This window comes from Pelodiscus sinensis, chromosome 30 (assembly GCF_052426305.1).
Source record: "Pelodiscus sinensis isolate ZL-2025 chromosome 30, ASM5242630v1, whole genome shotgun sequence".
In the NCBI taxonomy this organism is placed as follows: domain Eukaryota; kingdom Metazoa; phylum Chordata; order Testudines; family Trionychidae; genus Pelodiscus; species Pelodiscus sinensis.
In genome coordinates, this window is record NC_143081.1 from 7,140,152 (window position 1) to 7,164,979 (window position 24,828).

The 24,828-nt window shown below is 53.0% G+C and overlaps 2 protein-coding genes across 2 annotated transcripts in view; both read left to right on the forward strand.

Annotated features, from left to right (window-relative positions):
- The window catches only part of LOC149521081 (Fc receptor-like protein 5), a 203,585-nt gene extending 195,710 nt beyond the window's left edge, over nt 1–7,875 (forward strand). Inside the window, exons 9-11 of the mRNA XM_089774211.1 lie at nt 6,060–6,066; nt 6,793–7,134; nt 7,781–7,875. Of these exons, the coding sequence (XP_089630337.1) occupies nt 6,060–6,066; nt 6,793–7,134; nt 7,781–7,875 (444 nt within the window). The remainder of the gene's footprint in view (nt 1–6,059; nt 6,067–6,792; nt 7,135–7,780) is intronic.
- Nucleotides 7,876–15,185: 7,310 nt separating this feature from the next.
- Nucleotides 15,186–22,417, forward strand: LOC149521088 (Fc receptor-like protein 2). The gene is made up of 4 exons (XM_089774212.1): nt 15,186–15,216; nt 18,230–18,523; nt 20,550–20,879; nt 21,681–22,417. The coding sequence occupies exons 1-4, from the start codon at nt 15,186–15,188 to the stop codon at nt 21,773–21,775; spliced, it is 750 nt and encodes a 249-aa protein (XP_089630338.1). The 3' UTR covers nt 21,776–22,417.
- The last annotated feature ends 2,411 nt before the right edge of the window (nt 22,418–24,828 follow it).

A 24,828-nucleotide genomic window follows, 5' to 3' on the forward strand; every position in this document is an offset into this window, starting at 1 on the left:
TGCTTGGTCCCAGTGTGTCTGTGAGAAACCTCCCAGTCGGAGTGTCTGCCACTCAGAGCACTTGACTTTCTGTAGCTGGGATCTTCAGCATTGCACAAAGCTTTTATTTTCCCCATTGTCTGTGATAGAATTTCCCAAAGGGAACGCAGAGTTTGGGCCCAGGCAGTGACCCACAACTTCCACAGAACTGTCTGCACCTGGGTTCACAGGCAGTATCAGTTTTCACCGGAAGTGGGACCCTCTGGGATTGGATCTATTCTAGCTGCATTCACTGATACGTAGCACACGGAAAACCCCTTCAGGTGAATCCATCTCTTTGGCTTCTGATGTCATGTTGTCTGCTGCCCTGCATGTCTGGGGAGCATGTTCTGAATTGAAATCTCTTTCTTGTAGCCTTTTCTCCTTTCACACATCGTTAAACCACACATGGGTCTGTCTCTGAGCAAAGGCTCTGCCTACTCACAAAAGGTTTTCTTCATTCAGTTCTTTAGTGCTCCATGATTCCATCAGGTGTTAGCAGCCTTAGGAAATGGCGTCTCTCAACAGCTCCTTCCTTTTGGACTTGCCATGTTCTTCAAATCTGGTCATTGTCTGACTTCCTGCTTTCACTATCATCACATTTAAAATTGTTATAAAGGACCAAAACTTTCTGCCCCGACATTTTGTCTCCTCTATGCCTATAAGTGATAAATTCAATTCACATTCATGTAAGATTTGTTTTTTCAATTCTCTATTCCAGTCTCTGACAGTGTCAGACTTCATGGAGGTTGCACTTTTTAAATATTTTGTGGTCAGGCTATTTGTGCTCATAGAGTCCATGCAGAAGTAGGATGGACGGGAGCAGTACTACGGTATTTTAGACATTCTAGACATTCAGTTAATTAAATTGCCTGTAAAGGGTTAAACCAAGAGACAGGAGATATCCAGGGGGCCAGGAGAGACAGTGATAAGAGAATGAGATTTGAATGGAAAACCGTGTTCCTCCTGCTTTAGTTTTTGTGTGAACTCAGAGCAGGAGCTGGGCAAGAGATGGACTAAGCCAGGTTTTTTCTGCAATATCTGTGCCTAACGCAAGACTAATCTTGGAACTACAGATGCGAGTAGAACAGGGAATGTTCAGTTAGATGCAACCATTGTGTTTTTATTTTGTGGTGTGGTTCAACTCCTCTCTGTTTAGCCCATGTGACCCCTGATACCAAGTGAATGAATCTGTCCTGTTAACCTGCCGTTTATTAGTTGCTCTGTAACACGTAGCAATCAAGTCTGTCTTCTTGTTTTGTTAATAAAACACCTTTTAAGGACTATGATCTGATTCTTGTGTCCTACACGTCAGGGGGTTCTGTGTGAATGTGCCTGAAATGGAAGGTCGGCATTACCCTTTGATTTCATAATCTCTCCTGAGGAAGATTTAAAGAGCTTGGGGTTACCCCACAGGTAGACGTTCTCAAGTGAGTAATCTCAAGGGGTTTTGCATTTGGGTGATTGGAACTTCCCCCACGCAAGGTCAGGGGATCTGTGACCTTACAGTGTTTTTTACACTGAAGTTTTAATGGCAGGGAGTTTTAGGTCTCTTGTGGGGCCCCAACTTCTGCATTCGAAGTGCCAGAGGAGGGAGCAGCCTGGATAAGAAGCGTTTGCTCATCTCAGTTTGCATCCTCCATTTCAGTGGCAAACACAGGGATTAGTTCCACAGAGCTGTCAGTTTCCTTCTCATTCTCTGCTTCTGACACCCTGTCATGATCTTGGGGTTCATTCAATAAGAAACCAGCCAGTAAATAAATGGCCGAGGGAAGTTGTGGAATCTCCATCCCTGGGGATATTTAAGAGCAGGTTGAATAGACATTGATCACAGATTATGTTAATTGTGCTTGCCCTGCCATGGGGGCTAGGGATGGAACTTGAAAACCCCTTGAGGTCACTTTCTTCTATGAGGTTATGAAATGAGAATGGAGGTTTTAACACAAGACACTAGAGAGCATCTGTGGTGATCTGCTGGAGCTACTCTGGGTTCTCCACCCCAGCATCCAGGGCACATCTCTAAACTCCTCTGTTCTCTTAGGGCTCGTCTACATTGGCCCCTTTTCCGGAAGGGGCATGGTAATTTTTGAGATCGTAATAGGGAAATCCGCGGGGGATTTAAATATCCCCAGCGGCATTTAAATAAAAATGTCCGCCGCTTTTTTCCGGCTTTTAGAAAAGCCGGAAAAGAGCGTCTACACTGGCCAGATCCTCCGGAAAAAAGCCCTTTTCTGGAGGATCTCTTATTTCTACTTTGGCTCTTAGTTCGAATTAACATTGTAGTGTAGACACACCCCTACAAGGGAACAACTCTAAATTTTAATCATCCGTAAACACACTCAGTTACCCTCTGGTGCTGCTCGTGACTTATTCAGGGTCTTGGAGCTGGCAGTGGGAGGCTCCTTCTTCCTCATCAGTATCCTCATCTTCCTCATTGCCCACTGCTGCTCCTAGAGCCAGGGAACTGTCCTGTTCTGTGAAGGGCCCTTCATTCTGTGCCTGGGATTCTCCCCACAAGGTGATTGGGCTAGAATCACTGGTCTCAGGTCTGAGGAACATCCACAGTGTTGGAAGGGGCTTTGGACGCCATCAACACTTCAGTGAGCAACTAAAATGCAGCCGTGTCCAGGGAGAGAAACACCTGCTGTGTCACAGCCCCCATCTCCGTCAGGTGGCCCCCTGTCCTGCTCCTCTCCCCCCCAGCTCCATCTCTAGCTGGACATGGCCCGGCCTCCTGCTCCTGTTCCCCAGAGCGGGGTCAATCCCATCCCACAGGGTCAGGGTTTGGGGACTGGAAACCTGCCCCAGGCCCGTCACTCGCTGTCTGTGACAATGTTCCCTGCAGCCCGGCAGAACTTCCCAGTGCTATTTTCAAACACACGGCAGGGCCCCAGCTGGATCTGGGCCTGGCTGGAGAGCGTTGTCAATCCCCCGCTGGGGTCAGTGTGTTGCGTCTCCTGCGGTTGAAGGGGCCTGGCGTAAACTGAAGTAACTCACCGAAGTTTCCTTTAAGCCAGTTGAATCCTGGGCCCAGCCCCAGAGCTGTCAGTCACTAGGGGCTGCTGGTTGAGCTCCTCCCCCCTCCACAGTATCAGCGATGGAAAATCGGCAGCCATCCCCCACACGCCCTGTGCCAAGCTGTGTGGTGACCACACCTGAGGCTGTGACTTCCTCTGCCTGTGTCAGAGGGGAGGGTCCCATCCCCCCTGCACCAGATGGGGCCAGTAGCTGAGCTGAGAACCCAGCTCCCAGCTTAGAGTGATTGGCTCAGCATGGTGCTGCCTCTGCTCCTGCCTCTGCTGGGTAAGTGCCCCCCTCAGCCCCAGCCCCTCGGTGTGTCTGTCGGGACACTCCCCCTCTCTGACCACGTCTCCCCTTCTCCTTCTCCCTCAGCCCCTCCCCAGAGCTCTCACCCCCTCTCTGCTCTTCTCCTCCAGCCTCGCTCCAGAGTCTCCCCAGGCCGGTGACCCCCGCAGGTAACGACGTCTCCTGGCCTTGCTGAGATGCTCGTGGTGGGTTGGGAGAAGTCAGTCAGTGGGGGTGGGGCTCCCCTACCTCCCACATTGGGGGTGTTTGAAATTGCAGGGAAGGGGGATTCCCAGGGCCCCCCGTGTCACCCCTTGGGTGGTTCCAGCTGCCCATTCACAGGAGTCTCCCATGGACCCTGCAGCTGCAGCTCCAGTCCAGAGCCGCGTCCATGGGGCAGAAGAGCAGGCCCAGATAATGGCTCCTTGGGGCATCTCTTTGGTGGGTCCCTGCCCAGGCCGTAGGGGAGAAGCTGCCCCAGCACCATGGGGGCTTTCCAGCATCAATATGGGAACTTCAGCAGAGAGAGCGAGGGCTGGACGGGCTGTGGAGACTGAGCTCCCACCTCCCCATGACACTGAGCGCCCCTAGGCAAGGCCCATCAGTGTGGGGCCATGTGTGGGGGGGTCTATCTCCCCCAGGTCTGTGCCCCCACAGAGGGTTCAGGGTCGGGGCACAGACCCAGCACCACCAGCCAGGACACTCAAAGCAGGTTTTGCAGAGACCCCAGAGGACAGGTGGTGAGTGGAAAAACTCCCCCCTCCCTTCCCCATGTCCGGCCAACCCTTCTCTCTTCTGTGCAGCGACTCTGGCGGGTCTGGGGATGAAGAATTGGCAGAAACCACCCTGCCCCTCTCGGCCTCCTGCTTCCCCCAGAGTGTGGGATCTGGAGCTGCACTGGTGGGTGAAGGAGCCTCCCAACCTGCCCTCACCCCTCCCCTGGATGGAGAGGGGGGCAGCCTGTGGATACTGAGACACATGAGGGAAACTTCCCACCCAGCTCTGCTCCTGACACCCCTTGTCTCTGCTGGGACAGGCCAGTTGAGTCCTGATTGTTCTTTGGCACAATCCCCTTCCCAGCTCCTCTGTTGTCGGGAGGGTAGAGCAGCAGGTTGGGGGGCAGGGCAGGGACACTGGGAGGCCACTGAGCATAGAGCAGCAAGTTGTGGGCTGCAAAGGTGAAGATGGGGGAAGGAATTTGCCCAGCTGTGCAGAAGGCAGGTCCATGTTCTAGGAGAGACTCCAGGAGCTGAGCCTGTTCAGTGTCACAAAGGGAAGGTTGCCCGGAAGTTCCGACGTGGGGAACAGACACGCGACAATGGAGGGTTCTGTAGGTGGCCAGACAGTGATTCTACACGATCCAGTCCCTGGGAGCAGGAGCTCCACAATTTCCAACTGGGAATGAACTTTTGGATTTCATCATTGGAGAAGTAGCGGGACACGAGAGAGAATCAGGCCGTGGGTTATTTGACGTGGGGCATTTCCCAGAGGGGAAAGGTGCAGGGTGCTGGGCAGTGAAATGCGGCTGGTTTGTGTTTATATTTCTCCTCTCACTCTGATTTTCTCTTAATTGCACCCTGGCCTGTCCCTCTGCGCTGACCCCTCTGCCTCTGTTCTAGATCTCCTGCCACCTCCTACACTTGTGAGGAACTCCACATACCGAGCATATCCCCCAGGGGAGCTGGTGAGGCTCATGTGCTCCCCACCGCACAGTGAGCAGGCTGGGGGATACAGATTCTTCTTTCGAAAAGGGCAGCAGGGCCTCTTCATCCCCACTAAAGAGCCCTGGCTGCAATTCCCAGCTGAGAGGGGACGGGCTGGGTCCTACACCTGTGCGTACTGGAGAGAGGATCCCGAAGGAGCAAAGTCATCTAGGTGGAGCAACTCCATCTCCCTCACAGTGACAGGTGAGCCCCTTTCCTGCTGTTTGGTGGGTGGGTCACTGGGAATCTCAGGCCCATCCCAACACGTCAACGTTGGCCCTTGGCTCTGGCCAGGCCCCCCCTTGTATCTCTTGTGATTAGTTCAGGAGAGGGATTGGTCACTGTCCTATTCCCCATCCCACTGCTGGCACCAACACCCCAGCAAGTGAATGGGCGAGATCCCAGCAGGGGTCAAAGGGCTGGAGCTTCTCTGGCATCACTAGGCTGGGACTCAGCTGGAGTGTGGGAATCTCCCATGGGGCACCCAGGGCTCTGCAGCATTTGGCTGTCTCTGCTCTTAGTGCCGGGTGTCCTGCTCTGTGTCTGCTGGGAGCAGCTCCCTGACACCCCCGGCCTAAACTGCACAATCCCAAACCCACCTCCTGCAGGCTGAGCTGTCCCAGGCAGGATCTGCCCCCTCAGGTACCAAGCAAGGGAGGCAGGTCCCCTGGGTTCCTGGCAGGGAGATCTCTGTGGCTCAGTGTTTGCGTGTCCTGGCAGGGACGTGGCTCCTGAGAACAGAGCTGGGGCTGGCTGGGGTCTGTGTCCTTCCTCTGCCCTTCACTGGCTCTTCCTTTGCATCTGTCACCAGATAGGAACCATCTCCCCCCACTGAGCCCCTTGTCTTTTCCAGCCCCCAACCTCACTGTGTCCCCGCAGCGACCTGTCTACATTGCTGGAGAAAATGTGACCCTCACGTGCTCAGCTGCTGGGGTGTCCAGCGTGTCTGGGATCCGGTTCTTCAGGGACAGCCAGAAAATCCACTCCATGGAATTACCCTTCCCTCGAGACAGCTACACTGACTCCCTGCAGCTGTCGGGTCCATCTGGGTCACATGGAGTGTACAGCTGTGAATTCTGGAAGACAGTGTCTGGGCGAGAGCTCCTCTCGGAGACAAGCAGCCCCATCAACATCACAGTGACAGGTGAGCCCCCTTTCTCCTTCCTTCTACTCACACCATGGCAGGGCATCTTTTCATGACGTGCAGAGTGAGAGACAACCTGCCCATTCAGCTCCACATAGGGAGACTCAGATCAATCTGAATCCTCCAGTAATATCACTCCCTGGTTCCTAGTAGGTTTGTGGGGAATTGTTGATGCTACTTTGGGGTTCAGAAGCTCCTAACCCAGAGAAACATTGAATCCGTTCAAGGACCAGCTCCAACTGATGAAAAGCCTCCCCTTTAGTCAGTTTAGTGGGATGCCAGGAGTGGCTGGAGGAAGATGCAGAGCTGGAGAACAAGGAACTCTACAGGACCAGGAGGGAAAACCTGCAGGTCCAGGAGCAAGGGGCTGTGCCTGGGGAATGGTCCATTTGGGTCCCAAACGTCTGAGGGAGAAGGTCCCCCTTATCTGAAGGAAGAAATCCCCACCCCGTCCTGGATCTCACTCATTTCTGTGTGGAGCCTCCCAGCACCCTGAACTGTAGCAAGAGGCTCTGGAGACAGAGCCCAGGTTGTCTCAGAGCACACGGAATTTTGGGAACCATCTTCACTTTCTACCTTTCCACGTCCCTGCTGATCCTTCCCCTTTGCTGCACCCCACAGATCCCCCTCCCCAGCCAGTGCTGAGTGTGGATCCCCCGTCTGGAGCGGTGAGTGAAGGGCTCCCCCTGCTCCTCACCTGCACGGCCCCAGGGGACACCGGCGAGAGGAGGTTTCATTTCTACAAGGACGGAGTTGAGTTTGTCCCCAGGGACGCAGGGTCTGAGATCAGCACCATGGAGCCCGGCTCCCGCTCTGTGAAGGGCTCTGTGCTCAGCATCCCACGGGCCAGTCCCAATGACAGCGGGGAATTCACCTGCGGGTACGAGGCCAACGTGAGTGGGAGGTGGGTCCCATCCCTCCGGAGCCAGGCTGTGAACATCACCGTGAATGTCCCCAGGACTGGTGAGACACCCCTAATATCTTCATTGAGCTGAGTTTGTTATTCCCATGGGAGGAGACGCATCCCAGGGAGCTCTGCTGGGAGAGGAAGGTTGGTTGGGGTAACACGGAGAGAAAATAAAGTGGAGGTAAAATTCCCCTCCCCCCCCCGGCCTTTTTCCATCCTTAACACTGGACCTTCCTTCCCCCTCTGGCTGGTACGGATGGAATGTGCCATTTACAATTCAATGGAGGTGTGTGGGGGAGTCACCAGAATTATTTTGGAAGGGCAGGTCCCTGCATCACCAGGAATGTCCCAGTGCCAGGGGAGGCAGCCCGTGGCTTGCTGACCTCTACCTAGATAGATTCCCCTTCTCACCCAGCACATTTCCCGGTGGAGCAACCAGCTCCCAGACCCCAATGGCCAATCGCGCACAGGGCAGGGCACAGGGCAGGCAGAGAAGAGTGGAACAGACACTCGTGTGGGGTGAACGAGGGTCAGTGTCCCCCTCTCTGAGAGAGAAGGGCTGTGGGTGGGTTTCACATCCCAGCTTGGGGCTGCTGAGATTCGGGGTGGGGGGTGCTAGAAGCACAGACACACGGACACCATGTGCATCCCATCAGCAGTGATGTTCACCAGCTGGTTCCACTCCAGATTCTTTCCCAGCAGGTCACAGCTTCGTCAGTGTCCGGGAGCTGGCCATGGGCGGCTCCTTCTGCCTCATCAACGGCCTCATCTTCCTCGTCTCCTGCTACTGCTCCTAGATCCAGGCGCCTGGCTTGTTCTGCGCAGGGGCCCTTCCTTCTGTGCCTGGGATTCTCCCCACAAGGAGACCCCTCCGGGCCGCCCTTGCTCCCTGTGAATTCCAGCCTGGAGGGGGAGATGCTGGTGGGAAGCCCTGGAGCGAGAGCTGAGAAACATCCACAGGATCTGAAACAGCTTGAGCACCAGCAACACTTCCGGGACCAATGAAAATGCCGCTGTATCTGGAGCGGGGCACGGCCGCGTATTCATCGGGGTAGAACCCTCATGCACAGAGTCTGCTTGCTCTGTGTGAACTCCTGCACCCCTGTATTCACACCCTACACACCGACACAACGCTGTGTGCACCCTCTGCCTCGTGAAGTGTCACGGGACTCGCCCCTGGCACGTGCCATTGACATCACTGTGCACTATAGGAGGCAGTGCCCCAGAACGAGATCCGGCTGCCCTCTGCGAGTCTGTTTAATTGTCTTTATTGGAACTAAGGGGAACCAGGCTGCCCAGGGCTCGAACACCAATGGGGCAGGGTGAGAGGGTCCCCCTCCCCCGAAATGACCATATTGATCTCAATATGCATCACGTGCAGATGATTTGGGCAACATACCTCCTGTAGCCTATCGGCTGTGTCTACATTGGCACCCTTTTCCGGAAAAGGGATGCTAATGAGACACTTCGGAATTGCAAATGCCGCGGGGGATTTAAATATCCCCCGTGGCATTTGCATGAACATGGCTGCCGATTTTTTCTGGCTCGGGGTTTTGCCGGAGAAAAGCGCCAGTCTAGACGGGATCTTTTGGAAAATAAAGCCTTTTCCTTAAGATCCTACTTAAAATGAGGAATAAGGGATCTTCCGGAAAAGGCTTTATTTTCCGAAAGATCCCGTCTAGACTGGCGCTTTTCTCTGGCAAAACCCCGAGCCGGAAAAAAGCGGCAGCCATGTTCATGCAAATGCCGCGGGGGATATTTAAATCCCCCGCGGCATTTACAATTCCGAAGTGTCCCATTAGCATCCCTTTTCCGGAAAAGGGTGCCAATGTAGACACAGCCATCCAGTTTAGTGTCACACCCGGCTGGGTCTGTGCCTCTCTCTCTGGTGTGTGAATAATTCCCATGTGGCAGGTTGGAGCTGTGCGGTTTGGGATTGTCTCTGGTTTTAAATGGGCAAATGGGAGCCAGGAAGGATTCTCCTCTGGCAACCCTAATGGCCGGATGATCAACTTAATGGCTTGTAAAAGGCTCTCAAAGGGGTCACCATGTGAGTCTGTAATTTCAGAAACAAGGCCTGGTCCTGCAGCACCTTGGAGACCAACCAAGATCAATAGAACCAGGAGCTTTGATGGGCAAACCCCACGTCCTCAGGTGAAGTGGAATGTTTCTGTGATTTCCACTCCAGTCCACCTGAGGCAGTGGGGTTTGCTAAGCAGAGGGGGTGGAGAACGAAGGATTCCTGCCCCAAAAGAAAGTCTGTGGCAGCCTCTCTCTCTCTGGCTGGCATGACACCCCCAAATGGAGAGCCAGGGACCCAAGTCACAAGGAAAGATTCTCTCTGGCTCTTTGGCTTGTGTGAAATAAAAACAGTTGTAGGGTAAGTTTGCAATAAGCTTTGGTGTGTTCGAACTAGCCACGTGCTTCTGTTTGTTTGAAATGTGGAACTTCCTTTGCTCTGCCTGTTTTCACTCACAACCTCTTCAATCCGTCATGTATTTATCATGTCAGATATAAACTGCTGTGTGTGCTGTGTGTACGGGATGTGCAGACAGAGTTGTGTGTGTGCTGGGGATGTGCTGTGGGTGCAGCTGATACACAAGATGGTCCCAGACAAGGCAATGTGGATTGACCAGTGTCCATGGGTCAAGCCAACGGAAGAGAAGTGAAACTGGCCGGGGTGTGACGCTGGCCCGTCTGATCCCTGCTCTTGCCCTGGCTGCAGGGATTAGCTAAGGGACGAGCTCACAGCTGGAGACTGGACCAGGGCACCTGGGGCTGGTTTGCTCTGCAGAGGGGTTAGACTTACAAGAAAGTCATTAGTGTTTAGACCCTGTGAGCGGTTCCTATGATGGACCCTCCGTTCATCTCACTGATAACGGCCACACCCCCTGTCCTAAGGTTATTTTTAAGTGTTTGCTCTGGAACTGTGAAAAGCCACAGGATGACGTGTGAAGTACAGCGCTAGTTTGCCACAGGAGGGGCGATTTCCTGCCCAGTGTAAGAAGGACCCAGACAGCCGTCAAACAATTGTGCAATGTTACCAAATTTGCCCAATACTCTGGGGTATGCTCATTTATCAGGGTTACCCTTATGGGACTGGGGGAAGGTTAACAGTTCTATCAGGGTGCTGTTGGTGCTTACTTGGGCTCTCATATGGAGCTGAATTCTCCCTGCTGCCAATTCCCCCTCCCACTGGAGCTCTCCTGCAGGAACTAGGTTCCTCAGGACGGGTTCTTCCCACCTTAGCAACACACCCAGACACTCACACCCACTAACAGAGCACGTCTGAGAGGACTGGGTACTCAGCACTCCCAAGCTGACCCCCTCATATGTCCCTGGACTCAGCTGGCTGGGTTTCACAGCAATGCCACACTGCACCCTCATGTGCCTTTGGACTCCATGGGCTGGATTAAACAGCACTTTAAGCTGCTATCCTCATAAGCCCCCAGGTTCAGCACCCCGTATCCCCACTTTCACACCACAGTCATTCACAGGTAAACCACACGATGAGCAAACCCCACAGGATTTTGGGCACTACAGGGATCTTTTGCTTGGGTACAAGAAGCGTTGTTGCAGAGCGAATGGGGAAGCCAAAACAACACCCCTTAAGGAAGAGTGAGCAAAAGAGAAAGAGAGAGAAGCAACCAGTTTAACAATGAAAGTGATTTATTTCTGAGTAGTGAATAGGTATCAAACAGTTACAATATTAACAGTTTACATAGGGCAGGGTCAGGAGGCTATGCTTAGAGAGATAGTTGATGGGAGGGAGGAGAGAGAGACCTCACCACTCCACGGAGCTTGCACTGATCGGGGTTCCCAGATGATGATCGTAGCCGGGGGTCCAGAGGGCAGGAGAAAAGCAGGACAGAGCCCCCAGCACGATCAGACAGGAGATGAAGAAGTCTCAATGGAACTGATGCAGTTTAAGTCCAGGTATCAGAACAGTTTTCTTGGGGCAAGGAGAGGAGTTTTTATAGGGATAGTTCAAAGAGAAAGAGGAGAGACAATAGAGACTGATCACCCCTGGTTATGGGGGATGTTCCTTGAAGGAGCTCACAATGCAACTAGGCAGTTTCAGTATTTTAGATGTCAATAGGATCGTTACTAGAATTGGTCTGATAATGACTAATCTGGGTGTGAGCAGGCCTGGGTTCATTAGCATCTGGAGCAGGGATTTCCCATCAGGCAGTGCTTCTCTGCTTTCGGTGTCCCATAGTTCAGTGCGGTTCCTGCCTTGGAAGAGCTGCTCTCCATTCTGTATGCTAATGAGATGTCCCTCTGTTCCATCTTTAAAGCAAATGAGGCTGGGGTGTTTCCTTAATTATATCACCCTTGTCTGAAGCAGTTTAGGTGTGTCTTCCCTGGCCTTTTCTTCGCTTTGTCTTTGATTCTAGCAGAGGCCTGAGTGAGGGGAATGGTTTTCCATGAATGTCACTCCCTGGCTCCCCAAGAGCACAAGGCTGACAGGTGACCATGTTCTGGTTTCCCCAGAATCACAGAGCTGGTGGGAAACAGCAACAACAGTGGAGAAAACACATGGCTTTTTGCAGCCCTGACTGATGAAGTGGAGAAAAACATGGGAACTTGTCACTGCCTCTTGCCCCTGGGGGAAGGGATTCCCATACGCAGCCAGGCCTACAACTGGAGACACTTTCTTCAATACGACAATAGATGGGAGCCTGGAATTGGTGGGTTTTTTAAGTCTCATGCTAGTTACCAATAACCCACCCCTGCCACTGCTGTGTTTGTTCCACAGTAACCACCCCCCTGTGTTTGCCTGGGTTTTACTTTTTGTTTCTCCTCATCTTCCTCAGACAGAATGTGAACCTGAGCTCCTGGGGCCGGTGTCAGTGGGAGAAATGTTCCAGCCCGAATCCCCTCCTCAGGCCTGCTTGATCCCAGTGTGTCTGTGAGAAACCTCCCAGCCGCAGTGTCTGCCACTCCAAGCACTTGAGTTTCTGTGTTTGGGATCTTCAGTATTGCACAAAGCATTTATTTCCGCCAGTATCTGTGATTGATAGAATTTCCCAAAGCGAACACTGTCTGTGGGCCCAGGCAGTGACCCACAACTTCCACAGAACTGTCTGCACCTGGGTTCACAGACAGTGTCAGTTTTCACCGGAAGTGGGACCCTCTTGGATTGGGTCTATTCCAGCAGCATTCACTGGTACGGAGCACACGGAAAACCCCTTCTGGCGAATGCAACTCTTGGGCTTCTGCTGTCACAGTGTCTGCCGCCCTGCATGTCTGGGGAGCATGTTCTGAATTGGAATCTCTTTCTTGGAGCCGTTTATCTTTTCACAATTGTTAATACCCCACACGGGTCTGTCTCTGAGCAGAGACTCTGTCTGCTCACAAAAAGTTTTCTTCATTCTGTGTTTTATTGCTCCATGACGCCATCAGGTGTCTCGCCTTAGAGGATGGCGTCTCTCAAGGGCTCATTCCTTTCTGACTTGCCATTTTCTTCACATTTAGAATTATCTGACTTCTTGCTTTCACTTTAATCCCACTTCAAATTGTTATAAATGACCAAAGCTTTCTACCCCCATTTAGTCTCCCCTGTGCCCGTAAGTGATTAATTCAATTCACATTCATGTAAGATTTGTTTTTTCAGTTCTCTAGTCAGGTCTCTGACAGTGTCAGACTTCATGGAGGTTGCATTTTTAACTTTTGTGGTCGAGCTATTTGTGCTCACATTGTACATGCACAAGTATGATGGATGGGAGTTCTACTACCTTATTTTAAAAATACTAGACATTCTGTTAATTAAATTGCCTGTAAAGAGTTAAACCAAGAGACAGGAGATGTTCAGGGGGCCAGGAGAGACAGTGATAAGAAAATGAGAGATTTGAATAGAAAACCATGTTCCTCGTGCTTTAGTTTTTGTGTGAGTTCAGGGTAGGAGCTGGGCAAGAGATGGACTAAGCCAGGTTTTTTCTGCAATATCCATGCCTAAGGGAAGACTAATCTTGTAACTACAGATATGAGTAGAACAGGGAAAGTTCAGTTAGATGCAACCATTGTGTTTTTATTTTGTGTTGTGGTTCAACTCCTCTCTGCTTAGCCCATGTGACCCCCTGATACCAACTGAATGAATCTGTCCTTTCATTTGCCTTTTTTGAGTTGCTCTGTAACACGTAGCAATCAAGTCTGTCTTCTTGTTTTGTTAATAAAACACCTTTTAAGGACTATGATCTGATTACTGTGTCCTAGATGTCAGTGGGTTCTGACTGATTGTGCCTGAAATGGAAGGTCGGCTGTTAACAAATTACACTTTGATTTCCTAATCTCTCCTGAGGAAGGTCTAAAGAGCTCGGAGTTACCCCACAGGTAGAAGTTCCTAAGTGAGTCATCTCAAGGGGTTTTTCATCTGGGTGATTAGAACTTCTGCCACGCAAGGTCAGGGGATCTGTGACCTTACAATGTTTTTTACACCAAAGCTTTAGTGGCAGGGAATTTTAGGTCTCTTGTGGGCCCCCAACTTTTGCATTCGATGAGCCAGAGCAGGGAGCAGCCTGGACAAGAAGCCTTTGCTCATCTCGGTTTGCATCCTCCATTTCACTTGCAAACCCTGGAGTTAGTTCCACAGATCTGCCCGTTTTCTTCTCATTCTCTGCCTCTGACACCCTGTCATGATCTTGGGGTTCATTCAATAACAAACCAGCCAGTAAATAAATGGCCGAGGGAGCTTGTGGAATCTCCATCCCTGCGGATATTTAAGAGCAGGTTGGACAGACATTGATCCCGGATGATGTCAATTGTGCTTGTCCTGCCATGGCAGCTGGGGATGGAACTTGATAACCTCTTTAGGTCACTTTCTTCTCTAAGATTATGAAATGGGATGGAGGTTTTAACACAAGACACTGGAGAGCATCTGTGGTGATCTGCTGGGCCTGGGTTCTCCACCCCAACATCCAGAGCACATCCCTAAACTCCTCTATTTTTTTAGGAGGTAGCAATGCTACATTTTAATATTCCATAAAGACATTCAATTACCCTTTGTTGCTGCTTGTGGCTTATTCAGGGTCTTGGAGCTGGCAGTGGGTGGCTCCTTCATCCCCATCAATGGCCTCATCTTCCTCATTGCCCACTGCTGCTCCTAGAGCCGGGGAACTGTCCAGTTCTGTGAAGGGCCCTTCATTCTGTGCCTCGGATTCTCCCACAAAGTGACCCCTTTGGGCAAAAGAGCGCGCCGAGGACAGAAAGCCAAGTGGCCCAATCTAGGGGTACGTCTAGACTCCATCCCTCTGTCGGGAGATGGATGCAGATTAGGGAGGTCGACACTGCATATGAAGCGGGTATTTAAATATCCGGTGCTTCATTTGCATAAAAATGGCCACTGCTTTTTGCTGACGTGGCACTTTGTTGGCAAAAAGCAGCAGTCTAGAGGGGGATCTGTGGAGAAAGAAAACCTTTTTCGGCAGATCCTGTAAACCTCCTTGCAGGAGGCATAAGGAATCTGTCGAAAAGGGCTTTCTTTCTCGACAGATCCCCCTCCAGACTGCTGCTTTTTGCCAACAAAGCGCTGAGTTGACAAAACGTGGTGGCCATTTTTATGCAAATTAGGCACGGGATATTTAAATCCCTGCCCTATTTGCAATGTCGACCTCCCTAATCTGCATCCCTCTGCCGACAGAGAGACGCAGTCTAGACAGACCCTCACGGTCTTCCCAGGGCTGTTTTCAACCACACTGCAGGGCCCCAGCTGGATCTGGGCCTGGCTGGAGAGTTGTGGCCAATCCCCCACTGGGGTCAGTTTGTTGAGTCTCCTGCAGTTGATGGGGCCTGGTTGAAACTAGAGTAACCCGGCTGAGTTTCCTTTACCCCAGTTGAATGCCTGGCCCAACCCCACAGCTGTCAGTCACTAGGGGCTGCTGGTTTAGCTCCTCCCTCTAGTATCAGCAGTGGAAAATCGGCCGCCGTCCTTTACACGCCCTGCACAGCGAGCAGCGAATTCGGTCACACCGCCGAGCTAAGCGGTGACCACACCTGAGGCTGTGACTTCCTCTGCCTGCGTCAGAGGCGAGGGTCCCATCCCCCTGCACCAGACGGGCCAGTAGCTGAGCTGAGAACCCAGCTCCCAGCCCAGAGTGACCGGCTCAGCATGGCGCTGCCCCTGCTCTTCCCTCTGCTGGGTAAGTGCCTCCCTCGCCCCCAGCCCCTCGGTGTGTGTCTGTCGGGAGACTCCCCCTCTCTGACCACATCTCCCCTTCTCCTACTCCCCCAGCCCCTCCCCAGAGCTCTCACCCCCTCTCTGCTCTTCTCTTCCAGCCTCGCTCCAGAGTCTTCTCAGGCCGGTGACCCCCGCAGGTAACAACATCTCAGTTGATGGCTACTTGGGGCATCTCCCCAGTGGGTCCCTGCCCAGGCCATAGGGGAGAAGCTGCCCCCAGGCCCATGGGCACGACCCAGCCTCACACTGACAATCCCAGCAGAGAGAGCGAGGGCTGGATGAGCCAGGGAGACTGAGCTCCCACCTCACCATGACACTGAGCGCCCCTGGGCAGGACCCATCGGCGTGGGGCTGTGTGAAGGGGAGGGGTGTTGCTCTGCCCCAGCTCTGGCCTCCCACAGGGACTCAGACCCAGCACCACTAGCCAGGACACTAAAAGCAGGTTTTTCAGAGATCCCAGAGCACAGGTGTTAAGTGGAAAATCTCCCCCTCCCTTCCCCATGTCCAGCCAACCCCCCTCGCTTCTATTCAATGCCTTGTAGCTACTGCTGGGGGGCTGGGGTTGGAGCTTTGGAAGAAACCACTCTGCGCCTTTTGGCCTCCTGCTTCCCCCAGAGTGTGGGGTCTGGAGCTGCACTGGTGGGTGAAGGCCCCTCCCAACCTGCCCTCACCCCTCCCCTGGATGGAGAGGGGGCAGCCTGGGGATACTGGGACACATGAAGGGACCTTCCCATCCAGCTGCGCTCCTGATGCCCCTTGTCTCTGCTAGGACAGGCCGATGGTGTCCTGATTGCTCTTCAGCACAACCCCCTTCCCAGCTGCTCTGTTCTCCGGAGGGGAGAGCAGCAGATTGGGGGACAGAGCAGGGACATTGGGGGTCACAGGCTGTGGAGTGCAGGGGTGAAGATGCAGAGACGGGGGAGGAGGAATTTTCCCAGCTGTGCAGAAGGCAGGTCCATGTTCTAGGAGAGACTCCAGGAGCTGAGCCTGTTCAGTGTCACAAAGGCAAATGTTTGGGAGGAGGGGGAGGGGACTGAATCCCTGCCCAGAAGTTCCAACATGGGGCGCAGACACGTGACAATGGGAGGTTCTGCAGGTGACCAGAGAACGATTCAACACGACCTGGTTCCAGGGAGTGGGAGCTGCACAAATTCCAGCTGGGAATGAACTTTGGGTTTTCTTGATAGGGGGAGAGAGATCATGGGACACGAGAGAGAGAGAGAGAGAGAGAGAGAGAGAGAGAGAGAGAATCAGGGTTTATTTGAGCTTTGTCTACACTACAGGGTTTTTTGAGAAAAACAGCCATTTTTCCAAGAAAATACTCGCGGAGCGTCCACACCTCAAGCTTGTTTTTGTGCAAAAAATGGAAGGAACAGAGGGGTTTTCCGTTATAGGTATTCCTCATTCTACAAGGAAGAAGACCTTTTTATGAAAGACCTCATTCAACAAGAGATGTGTGTCGACAGGAAGGAAAGAGGAAAAGGCACAGGTGGCCTTTTGGCCCTTCTGCCCATAGCAATCAGAGCTGACTTTCGAGCTCTGTAGCCGGATGCTCTTTTTTGAAATAGCTGATCACTTTTTCACTGAGTTTTTGCAGTGTGAACGTTCTCTTGTGTAAGAAGGTTTCTTCCGAAAAAGCTTCTTGTGCAAGAGTCCTGCAGTCCACACGCAGCCTTGCTGTGGGGCATTTCCCAGCGTGGGGGTAGGTGCCAGGCAGAGAGATCTGGCTGGTTTGTGTTTCTATTTCTCCAGGGTTGATTTCTTCTCACTTCTCATTTTTCTTCAGTGCATCCTGGCCTCTCCCTCTCCACTGACCCCCCTGCCTCTGTTCCAGATCCCCAACTGGATCCCACCCTCTTGGTGAGAGGCGGCTCTTTGGTGTATCCCCCCGGGGAGCTGGTTACGCTCGTGTGCTCCCCTCCTCTAGGTGAGCAATCTGGGGGATACAGATTCTTCTTCCAAAAAGGGCAGCAGGGCCCCAGCACTCGGCTCAGGGAAAGTCTAGAGCCCCAGCTCGAGTTCCCAGCGGAGAGGGGACGGGCTGGGTTCTACACCTGTGCGTACTGGAGATGGGGATCCAAAGGAACAAAGTCATTTAGGAACAGCAGCCCCGTCTCCATCACAGTGACAGGTGAGCCCGTTTCCTGCTGTTTGGTGGGTGGGTCACTGGGAATCTCAGGCCCATCCCAACACGTCAGCTTTGCTCCCTGGTACTGTTCAGGGCCCCTCCTTGTATCTCAAACACTCCCTAGTGGGCTTGGCTTCCAGCTCATCCTCAGAGACTGGGCTCACACCACTGAGACTCCAGGTGGGCACTGCTGCAGGGAAGCTCACAGCACTGGACTCTGAGCTGGGCACTGTCAGAGAGACACTTAATGAACATTGAGCCCTGCAGCTGCTCGACTGGTCTGTTGTGATTAGTGTCAGAAGAGGGATTGGTCACGGTCCTGTTCCCCACCCCACTGCTGGCACCAATGCCCAGTGGGAGAATGGGTGAGATCCCAGAAGGGGTCAAAGGGCTGGAGCTTCCTTAAAGTCACTGAGCCAGGTCCCAGCTGGAGTGTGGGAATCTCCCCTAGGGCACTCAGGGCTCTGTGGCACATGGCTGCCTCCTTCCCTTAGTGCCGGGTATTCTAGTATGTGCCTGCTGGGTGCAGCTCCCTGACACCCCCAGTCTAGGCTGCACCAGACCCCTCATCCCAACCGATGCAGGATGAGGTACCCTGTGTGAGAGGTGCCCCTCAGGTACCCAGCAGGGGAGCATGGACCCCTGGATTCCTGACAGGGAGATTTCTGCTGCGCAGTGTTTCCCTGGACTGGCAGGAATGTGGTTCCTCGGCCCAGAGCTGGGGTTGGCTGGGTCTGTGTCCAGGATCCCTCCCTGCTCTGCCCTTCCCTGGCTCTCCCTCCACCTCTGTGTCAACAGGCACCCACATAGTAACCATCCTCCCCCCCAACCCTCTTCTCTTTTCCAGCCCCCCAGCTCACTGTGTCCCCACTGCAGCCTGTCTACATCACTGGGGAAGCCGTGACCCTGACGTGCTCAGCGGCTGGGGCACCTGCCGTTTCTGGGATCCGGTTCTTCAGGGATGGCCGGGAAATCCACTCCAAGAAACTCCCCTCCCCTCGGGACAGTTACAACCATTCCCTGCAGCTGTCGGGTCTGTCTGGATCACAGGCCGGAGTGTACAGCTGTGAATTCTGGAAGACACTGTCTGGGCGAGAGCTCCTATCAGAGACAAGCAGCCCCATCAACATCACAGTGACAGGTGAGTCCCCCTTTCTCCTGCTGTTTGCTGGCCCCAGGGCAGGGTATCTTCTCATGATGCCCAGGGTGAGATGCTGAGCTCAGCACAGGGCCACCCAGGTCATTGTGAACCCCCTGGAATAGCACTTCCTGGTAGGTTCACAGGGAGTTGTTGATGCTACTTTGGGATTCAGGGGCTCCCAACCCAGAGGAATATTGGAAAACCTGGGTCAGCCAAGGCCACTGGTGCAGGGTGCTCACAGTACGACCATCCCAGTGGTCAGGGTGCCAATTCTAATCACCCACCCCAGCAGCTTCCCTTGTTATTACTGCCAGGAAATGGATCAATTTGTGGCCTTTTACCCAGTCCTGCATCAGCACCAATAGATCAGGGTGCCCTAGTGCCCATGTGCACTGGAAGGGAACACGCCAGACTGAGGAGCTCGACACCCAGAGATTAATGATCCCTTGGACACGACTTCTTCTATCAAAGCAGGGACTTGATCTCTGAACAGGCTCCCTTGTCCCACTGCCGTGACTGGTTCGTACTCACAGCTGAGGCACAGACGAGAGATCCCTGACCCCTGCTGTGCACTGGCTAATCCATGCGGTTGCCAGGTGTCTGGATTCTGTCCGGACAGTCTGGTAATTGCATCTTATGTCCAGATAAAAAAAAAGAGAAAATACTAGACATGTAAAATGTCCGGTATTTTCTGTTTCTCTTGGACAGGAGGCCAGCGGGGACATTTTTCCCTTGCTGTGCCTGGTGGGGCAGGGAGAGCAGGGAGCGCAAGAATTTAAAGGCACAGTGACCCTTTTTTTTCTTAACAACTTTGGTCTCCCTATTTTTTTGTTTGCTCGACCAATGTTTGGGTTTTTTCATGAAGGTATCTGGCAACCTTAGTAATCCAGTTGATCCAGCTGATTTCAGAGAGAGGCCCTAGGTTCCCCTGGGTAATATATGGACCAGAATTGGCAAAGGCTAAGAATGATTTTAATGGACTGTATGGAAAAATTTTTACATACAAGCAAACTTTCTGTATGGGCACATTCTTGCATAATGTGAAGGTGATTTGAAAGGAAAAATGTGAACAATATTCAGTGTTTTATATTTCGTCAGAGGGAGAAGGCAAAATGACCCCCAGAAAGCAATAAATTCAGCTATTTGAGACTGAGGCTGAACAAATCCCTGTTGCCATGGCACCCAAATTGCAGTTACTTAAAGTTAATTAACACACCTGTGATTACTTAAGAAATTCCTAGACTTCATTGAGGCAATTAGTTAACAAAGGCAGCTGAAGGCAATCTAGAACCTGCTAGAGCAGACTGATACAGTGAGGGTTGAATGGGGACCCTGTACCCTTGGAGGACCACCTGGAACTGGTTAAAAGCCTCCCCTTTGGTCAGTTCAGTGGCGCACCTGGACTGGTGGGAGGAAGATGCAGAGCTGGAAACCTAGAACTGTAGAGACACTGTCAGGTCCAGATGCAAGGGGCAGTGAGAGCCCTGCCTGGGGAATGGTCCCTTCAGGCCCCAAAAGTCTGAGGGAGAAAAACCCCGTTTGGAAGGAGAGAGACTGAGATGAGGGATCCAGTCTGTGGCCTCCAGGCCTGTGGAGACACTAGAGGCTGGGGGATTTTTCCACTCTCTTTCCCTCCTGCTAAGAAGCAGAGGGGCTGAATCAGACTGTGGCTTGCCCCTGAAGTAGCGGGGTCAGACAGAGCTGTGGTGAGCCAGTGCGGGGAGCTAATCAGACGGGGAGCTGCCAGACAGGGAGATAAAGCCCTGACGCGCAGGAGCCACCGTGTGAAATTCGGAGCTTTGTCAAAATTCCTACATCCCAGGAGCCCACATTGTGCGTGAAGGGGCAATTCCCATCCCTAGCCCGGCCCTCGCTCATTTCTAGGGGGAGCCCCCCAGGGTCTTACGGTGAAACAAGAGTGTGTGGAAGAGACCCCAGGTCAGCTCTGAGTGCACTGAACTGTGGGCACCATCTTCACTTTTCTTCCCTGCCCCTGCTGACCCCTCCCCTTTGCTGCTCCCCACAGATCCCCCTCCCCAGCCAGTGCTGACTGTGGATCCCCTGTCTGGAGCGGTGAGTGAAGGGCTCCCCCTGCTCCTCACCTGCACGGCCCCAGGGGACACCGGCGAGAGGAGGTTTCATTTCTACAAGGATGGAGTTGAGTTTGTCCCCAGGGACGCAGGGTCTGAGATCAGCACCATGGAGCCCGGCTCCCGCTCTGTGAAGGGCTCTGTGCTCAGCATCCCACGGGCCAGTCCCAATGACAGCGGGGAATTCACCTGCGGGTACGAGGACAACGTGAGTGGGAGGTGGGTCCCGTCCCTCCAGAGTCAGGCTGTGAATGTCACCATCACAGGTGAGACGTCTCTAATATCTTCATTGAGCTGAGTTTGTTATTCCCATGGGAGGAGACCCATCCCCAGGAGCTCTGCTGGGAGAGGGAGGTTGGTTGGAGATAGAAAAGAAAATGAAGATGAAATTCCCCTCCCCCCTGCTTTCTCTGTCCTTAATAATTTGATGGCCCAAGTCCCTCTGCACCTCCCTGTGTCCTTAGTGGACTGAGCCCTCCCCCGTTCCCATTTGCAGAAGGAGGAAGGAGAAAGCACGTTCCACAGGGGCCTGTGCTACAGCAGGGAATTGAACCCCATTGACAATCCCATAACAACTGGACCTTCCTTCCCCCTCTGGGGCAGGGCTGGTACAGACAGAATGTGCCATTAACAAGCCAGTGTGTGTGTGTGTGGGGGGGCGGGGGTGTCACCAGAATTATTTTGGAAGGGCAGGTCCCTGCATCACCAGGAATGTCCCAGTGCCAGGTGAGGCAGCCCGTGGCTTGCTGGCCTCTCCCTAAATACATTCCCCTTCTCACCCAGCACATTTCTGGTGTAGGAACCAGCACTCAGGCCCCAATGACCGAGCATGGACAGGGCAGGCAGAGAAGAGTGGAACAGGCACTCATGTGGGGTGAATGAGGGTCAGTGTCCTCCACTCTGAGAAGGGCTGTGGGTGGGTTTCATGTCCCAGACTGGGGCTGCTGATATTGTGGGGGAGGGGTGGCTCAACACGAGTGCTAGAAGCAGAGACCCACGGACACCATGTGCGTCCCATCAGCAGTGATGTTCACTGGCTGGTTCCCCTCCGGATTCTCTCTCCACAGCTCGCAGCTTCCTCTGGCTCCGGGAGCTGGCCGTGGGTGGCTCCTTCTGCCTCATCAATGGCCTCATCTTCCTCATCTCCTGCTACTCCTCCTAGATCCCAGTTCCTGGTTTGTTCTGCGCAGGGGCCCTTCCTTCTGTGCCTGGGATTCTCCCCACAAGGAGACCCCTTCAGGTTGCACTTGGTCCCTTTCGATTCCAGCCTGGAAGGGGTGATGCTGGTGGGAAGCCCTGGAGCGAGAGCTGAGAAACATCCACAGGATCTGAAAGGGCTTTAGCACCAGCAACACTTCCGGAACCAACCAAAATGCAGCTGTGTCTGGAGCGGGGCACGGCCGCGTATTCATCAGGGTTTGACCCTTGTGCACAGAGTCTGCTTGCTCTGAGTGAACTCCTGCACCCCTGTATTCACACCCTACACACCGACACAACGCCGTGTGCACTCTCTGCCTCGTGACATGTCACAGGACCTGCCCCCAGCACTGGCCCATGATATCATAGTGCACTGTAGGAGGCAGTGCCCCAGGCACAGATACAACTGTCCTCTGTAAATCTGTTTTAATGTTTGTATTGGAATTAAGGGGAACCAGGGCTGCCCAGGGCTCAAACACCAAAGGGACAGGGTGCGAGGGTCCCCTCCCCCGCAATGCTCATATTGATCTCAATATGCGTCACTCCCAGATGCTTTGAGCAACATACCCCCTGTAACCGATGCATTTTAGAGTCCGACCCTGCTGGATCTGTGCCTCTCACATTGGTGCATCAGCCATTCCCATGTGGGAAGTTGGAGCTGTGCGGTTTGGGATTGTCTCTCGTTTTAAAGGGGAAATGGGAGCCATCAGTGGTTCTCCTCTGGCACCCCTAACGGCCGGGTGAGCAACGTAATGGCTTGTGAAAAGCTCTCAGAAGGGTCGCTGTCTGAGTTTGTACCTTCAGAAACTAGGAGTGGTTCTGCAGCACCTTAGGGTATGTCTATATTACAGCACTATTTTGAATTAATTTCATTTGAAATAGTTAATTCGAATTAAGCTCATTCGATATAGCGCATCTATACACAAACTATTTTGAAATAGCGTTTTGCTGTTTCGAAATAGCGTGTCCATACTGAGTGGACCCTGAACAAAAGTTAAGGCTGGTCAGAAGCAATGCCAGCAGGGCATCAGGTTAGGACTTAGTGTGTGGGGCTTCTGTTTGAGGCTAACTGAGCTCCGTGCTTAAAGGGACCCTACCCCCATCCCCGACAGACAGTTCTCAGGGTTCCCTGCTTTCTTGTCTGCCTCGATGAGGGACAGCAAAGCAGTCCTGGCTTGGATTGCCCTGAGTGCCTGAACTTGGGACCCCAAGCACTCGGCCGCATGGAGCCAGAGCTGCCCCTGGGCATGCCAGTGTGTCTCGTGGGGTCGTTGCTACCAGCCCGGCTGCACTTGCTGCTTTCTGCCATCCGGGGGATCCATCGGGGGGCTGTCAGGATCCAAGAGGCCCTGCGGGATAGTGTCCACCCCAAGGAGCCCTCAGAGCCACCCCAGTCCTCCCCACTGGGGGCTTCTGCCCCATTCCTCCCTCATGTCCTTCCACTTACCCCTCTCTAGCCCCCTTTCCTGATGTCAAATAAAAGACACGTGTGTTCAAAAATAGAAACTGGGTTTATTGAACAAAACTGGGGGTAATGGACCTCTGGGGAGACTGGGAAAAAGAGGTGGGAGGGGGAAGAGAGAGGGTGGGAGAGGGGTGGGGGAAACCTGGGAGGAGGGAGCTGGAAGGGGGAAGCAAGAGGAAGAAGGGGGAGGGGAAGCTCAGGGCTCAGGGTTGGGGGTCTCACTGGACCAACCTGTCTTTCATGGAAACCTGTTCCCGGGTTCGCATGTGGCCTTTGGTGGCCAGGCTGGCAGCTATCGTGCCATACATGGCCGAATTCCTCCATCTAGTACGGAGATCATGGACGTTGGGGGCATCCCCTACAAACCTGAATAAGGTCCATGATCTCCACCCTGGACCAGGAAGGCGCCTGCCTTCTCCATCCTCTGTCAGACTCCTGGGAGCTGGCAGACTGCTCCTGGGGAGTGGTGGAGGGCTGGCTGCCAGTGGCTTCCTGGCTCCTGTTTTGGGGCCACTGGGTCAGGGGCCCTGGTAGCCACTGCTGGCTCTAGGCTGTCAGGCTTGGAGCTGGCACAGGCACTGTGGCCAGGGTCTACCCCTTTAAGGTCTCCGGGGCTGGGGGAGAGGAGAGTAAGCTTTCCTGATTGTGCCCAGAATGGCCACCAGGGCTCCCTGGGAAGGGTTGGAGGCCCCCTATTTCGAATTAAGTGTCTACACAGCACTAGTTCGAAACAGCTAGTTCGAATTTGGTGTTACTCCTCGCAGAATGAGGTTTACCAAATTCAAAATAAGGGCTCCACTATTTAGAATTTATTTCAAAATAGCAGTTTGCTTGTGTTGATGTTATTAAAGTTAATTTGAAATATCTGCTGTTATTTCGAATGAACTTTGTAATGTAGACGTACCCTCAGAGACTAAGCAAGATCTACAGAACCAGGAGCTTTCATAGGATATCCCACCTCCTCAGGTGAATTGGAATGTTTCTGTGAGATCCACTCCAGTCCACCTGAAGAAGTGGGGTTTGCCCATGCAAGCTCGTGGTTCTATCGATTTTGGTTAGTCTCCAAGGAGCCACAGGGCCTCTCACTGCTAAGGGCTTGTAAACGGCCTTGTTTTGTCTCTGAAGTTTGAGCAGTGGAGGGTCCTGGAAAGTCCTGTTCCCATGCCAGCTTGTGCAACAGCAGTTTAATCAGGTAACTTTCCAGGGGTGCTGGGGAGAGAGGATGAAGAACGAAGGATTCCTGCCCTGAAAGAAAGTCTGTGGAAGTCTCTCTGTCTGCCTGCCATGACACCCCCAAAAGCAGAGCCAGGGACCCAAGTCAGAGGGAAAGGTTTTCTCTGGCTCATTGACTTGCTTGAAATAAGACCAGTTGTAGGATAAGTTTGCAATAAGCTTTAGTGTGTTAGAACTAGTCAAAATCTTCCTGTTTGTTTGTTTGAAATTTGTAACTTACTTTGCTCTGCCTCTTTTCACTTGCAACCTCTTCAATCCTGCACGTAGCTGTCATGTCAGAGATAAACCACCAACCCAGTGCTGACTGTCCCTGTGTGCTG

Coding starts and splice junctions, on each gene's coding strand:
- LOC149521088 (XM_089774212.1), top strand. CDS start 15,186: ATGGCGCTGCCCCTGCTCTTCCCTCTGCTGG. Junction 15,217..18,229: donor CCTGCTCTTCCCTCTGCTGG/GTAAGTGCCTCC, acceptor TCTCTTTTCCAG/CCCCCCAGCTCACTGTGTCC. Junction 20,880..21,680: donor TGTGAATGTCACCATCACAG/GTGAGACGTCTC, acceptor CTCTCTCCACAG/CTCGCAGCTTCCTCTGGCTC.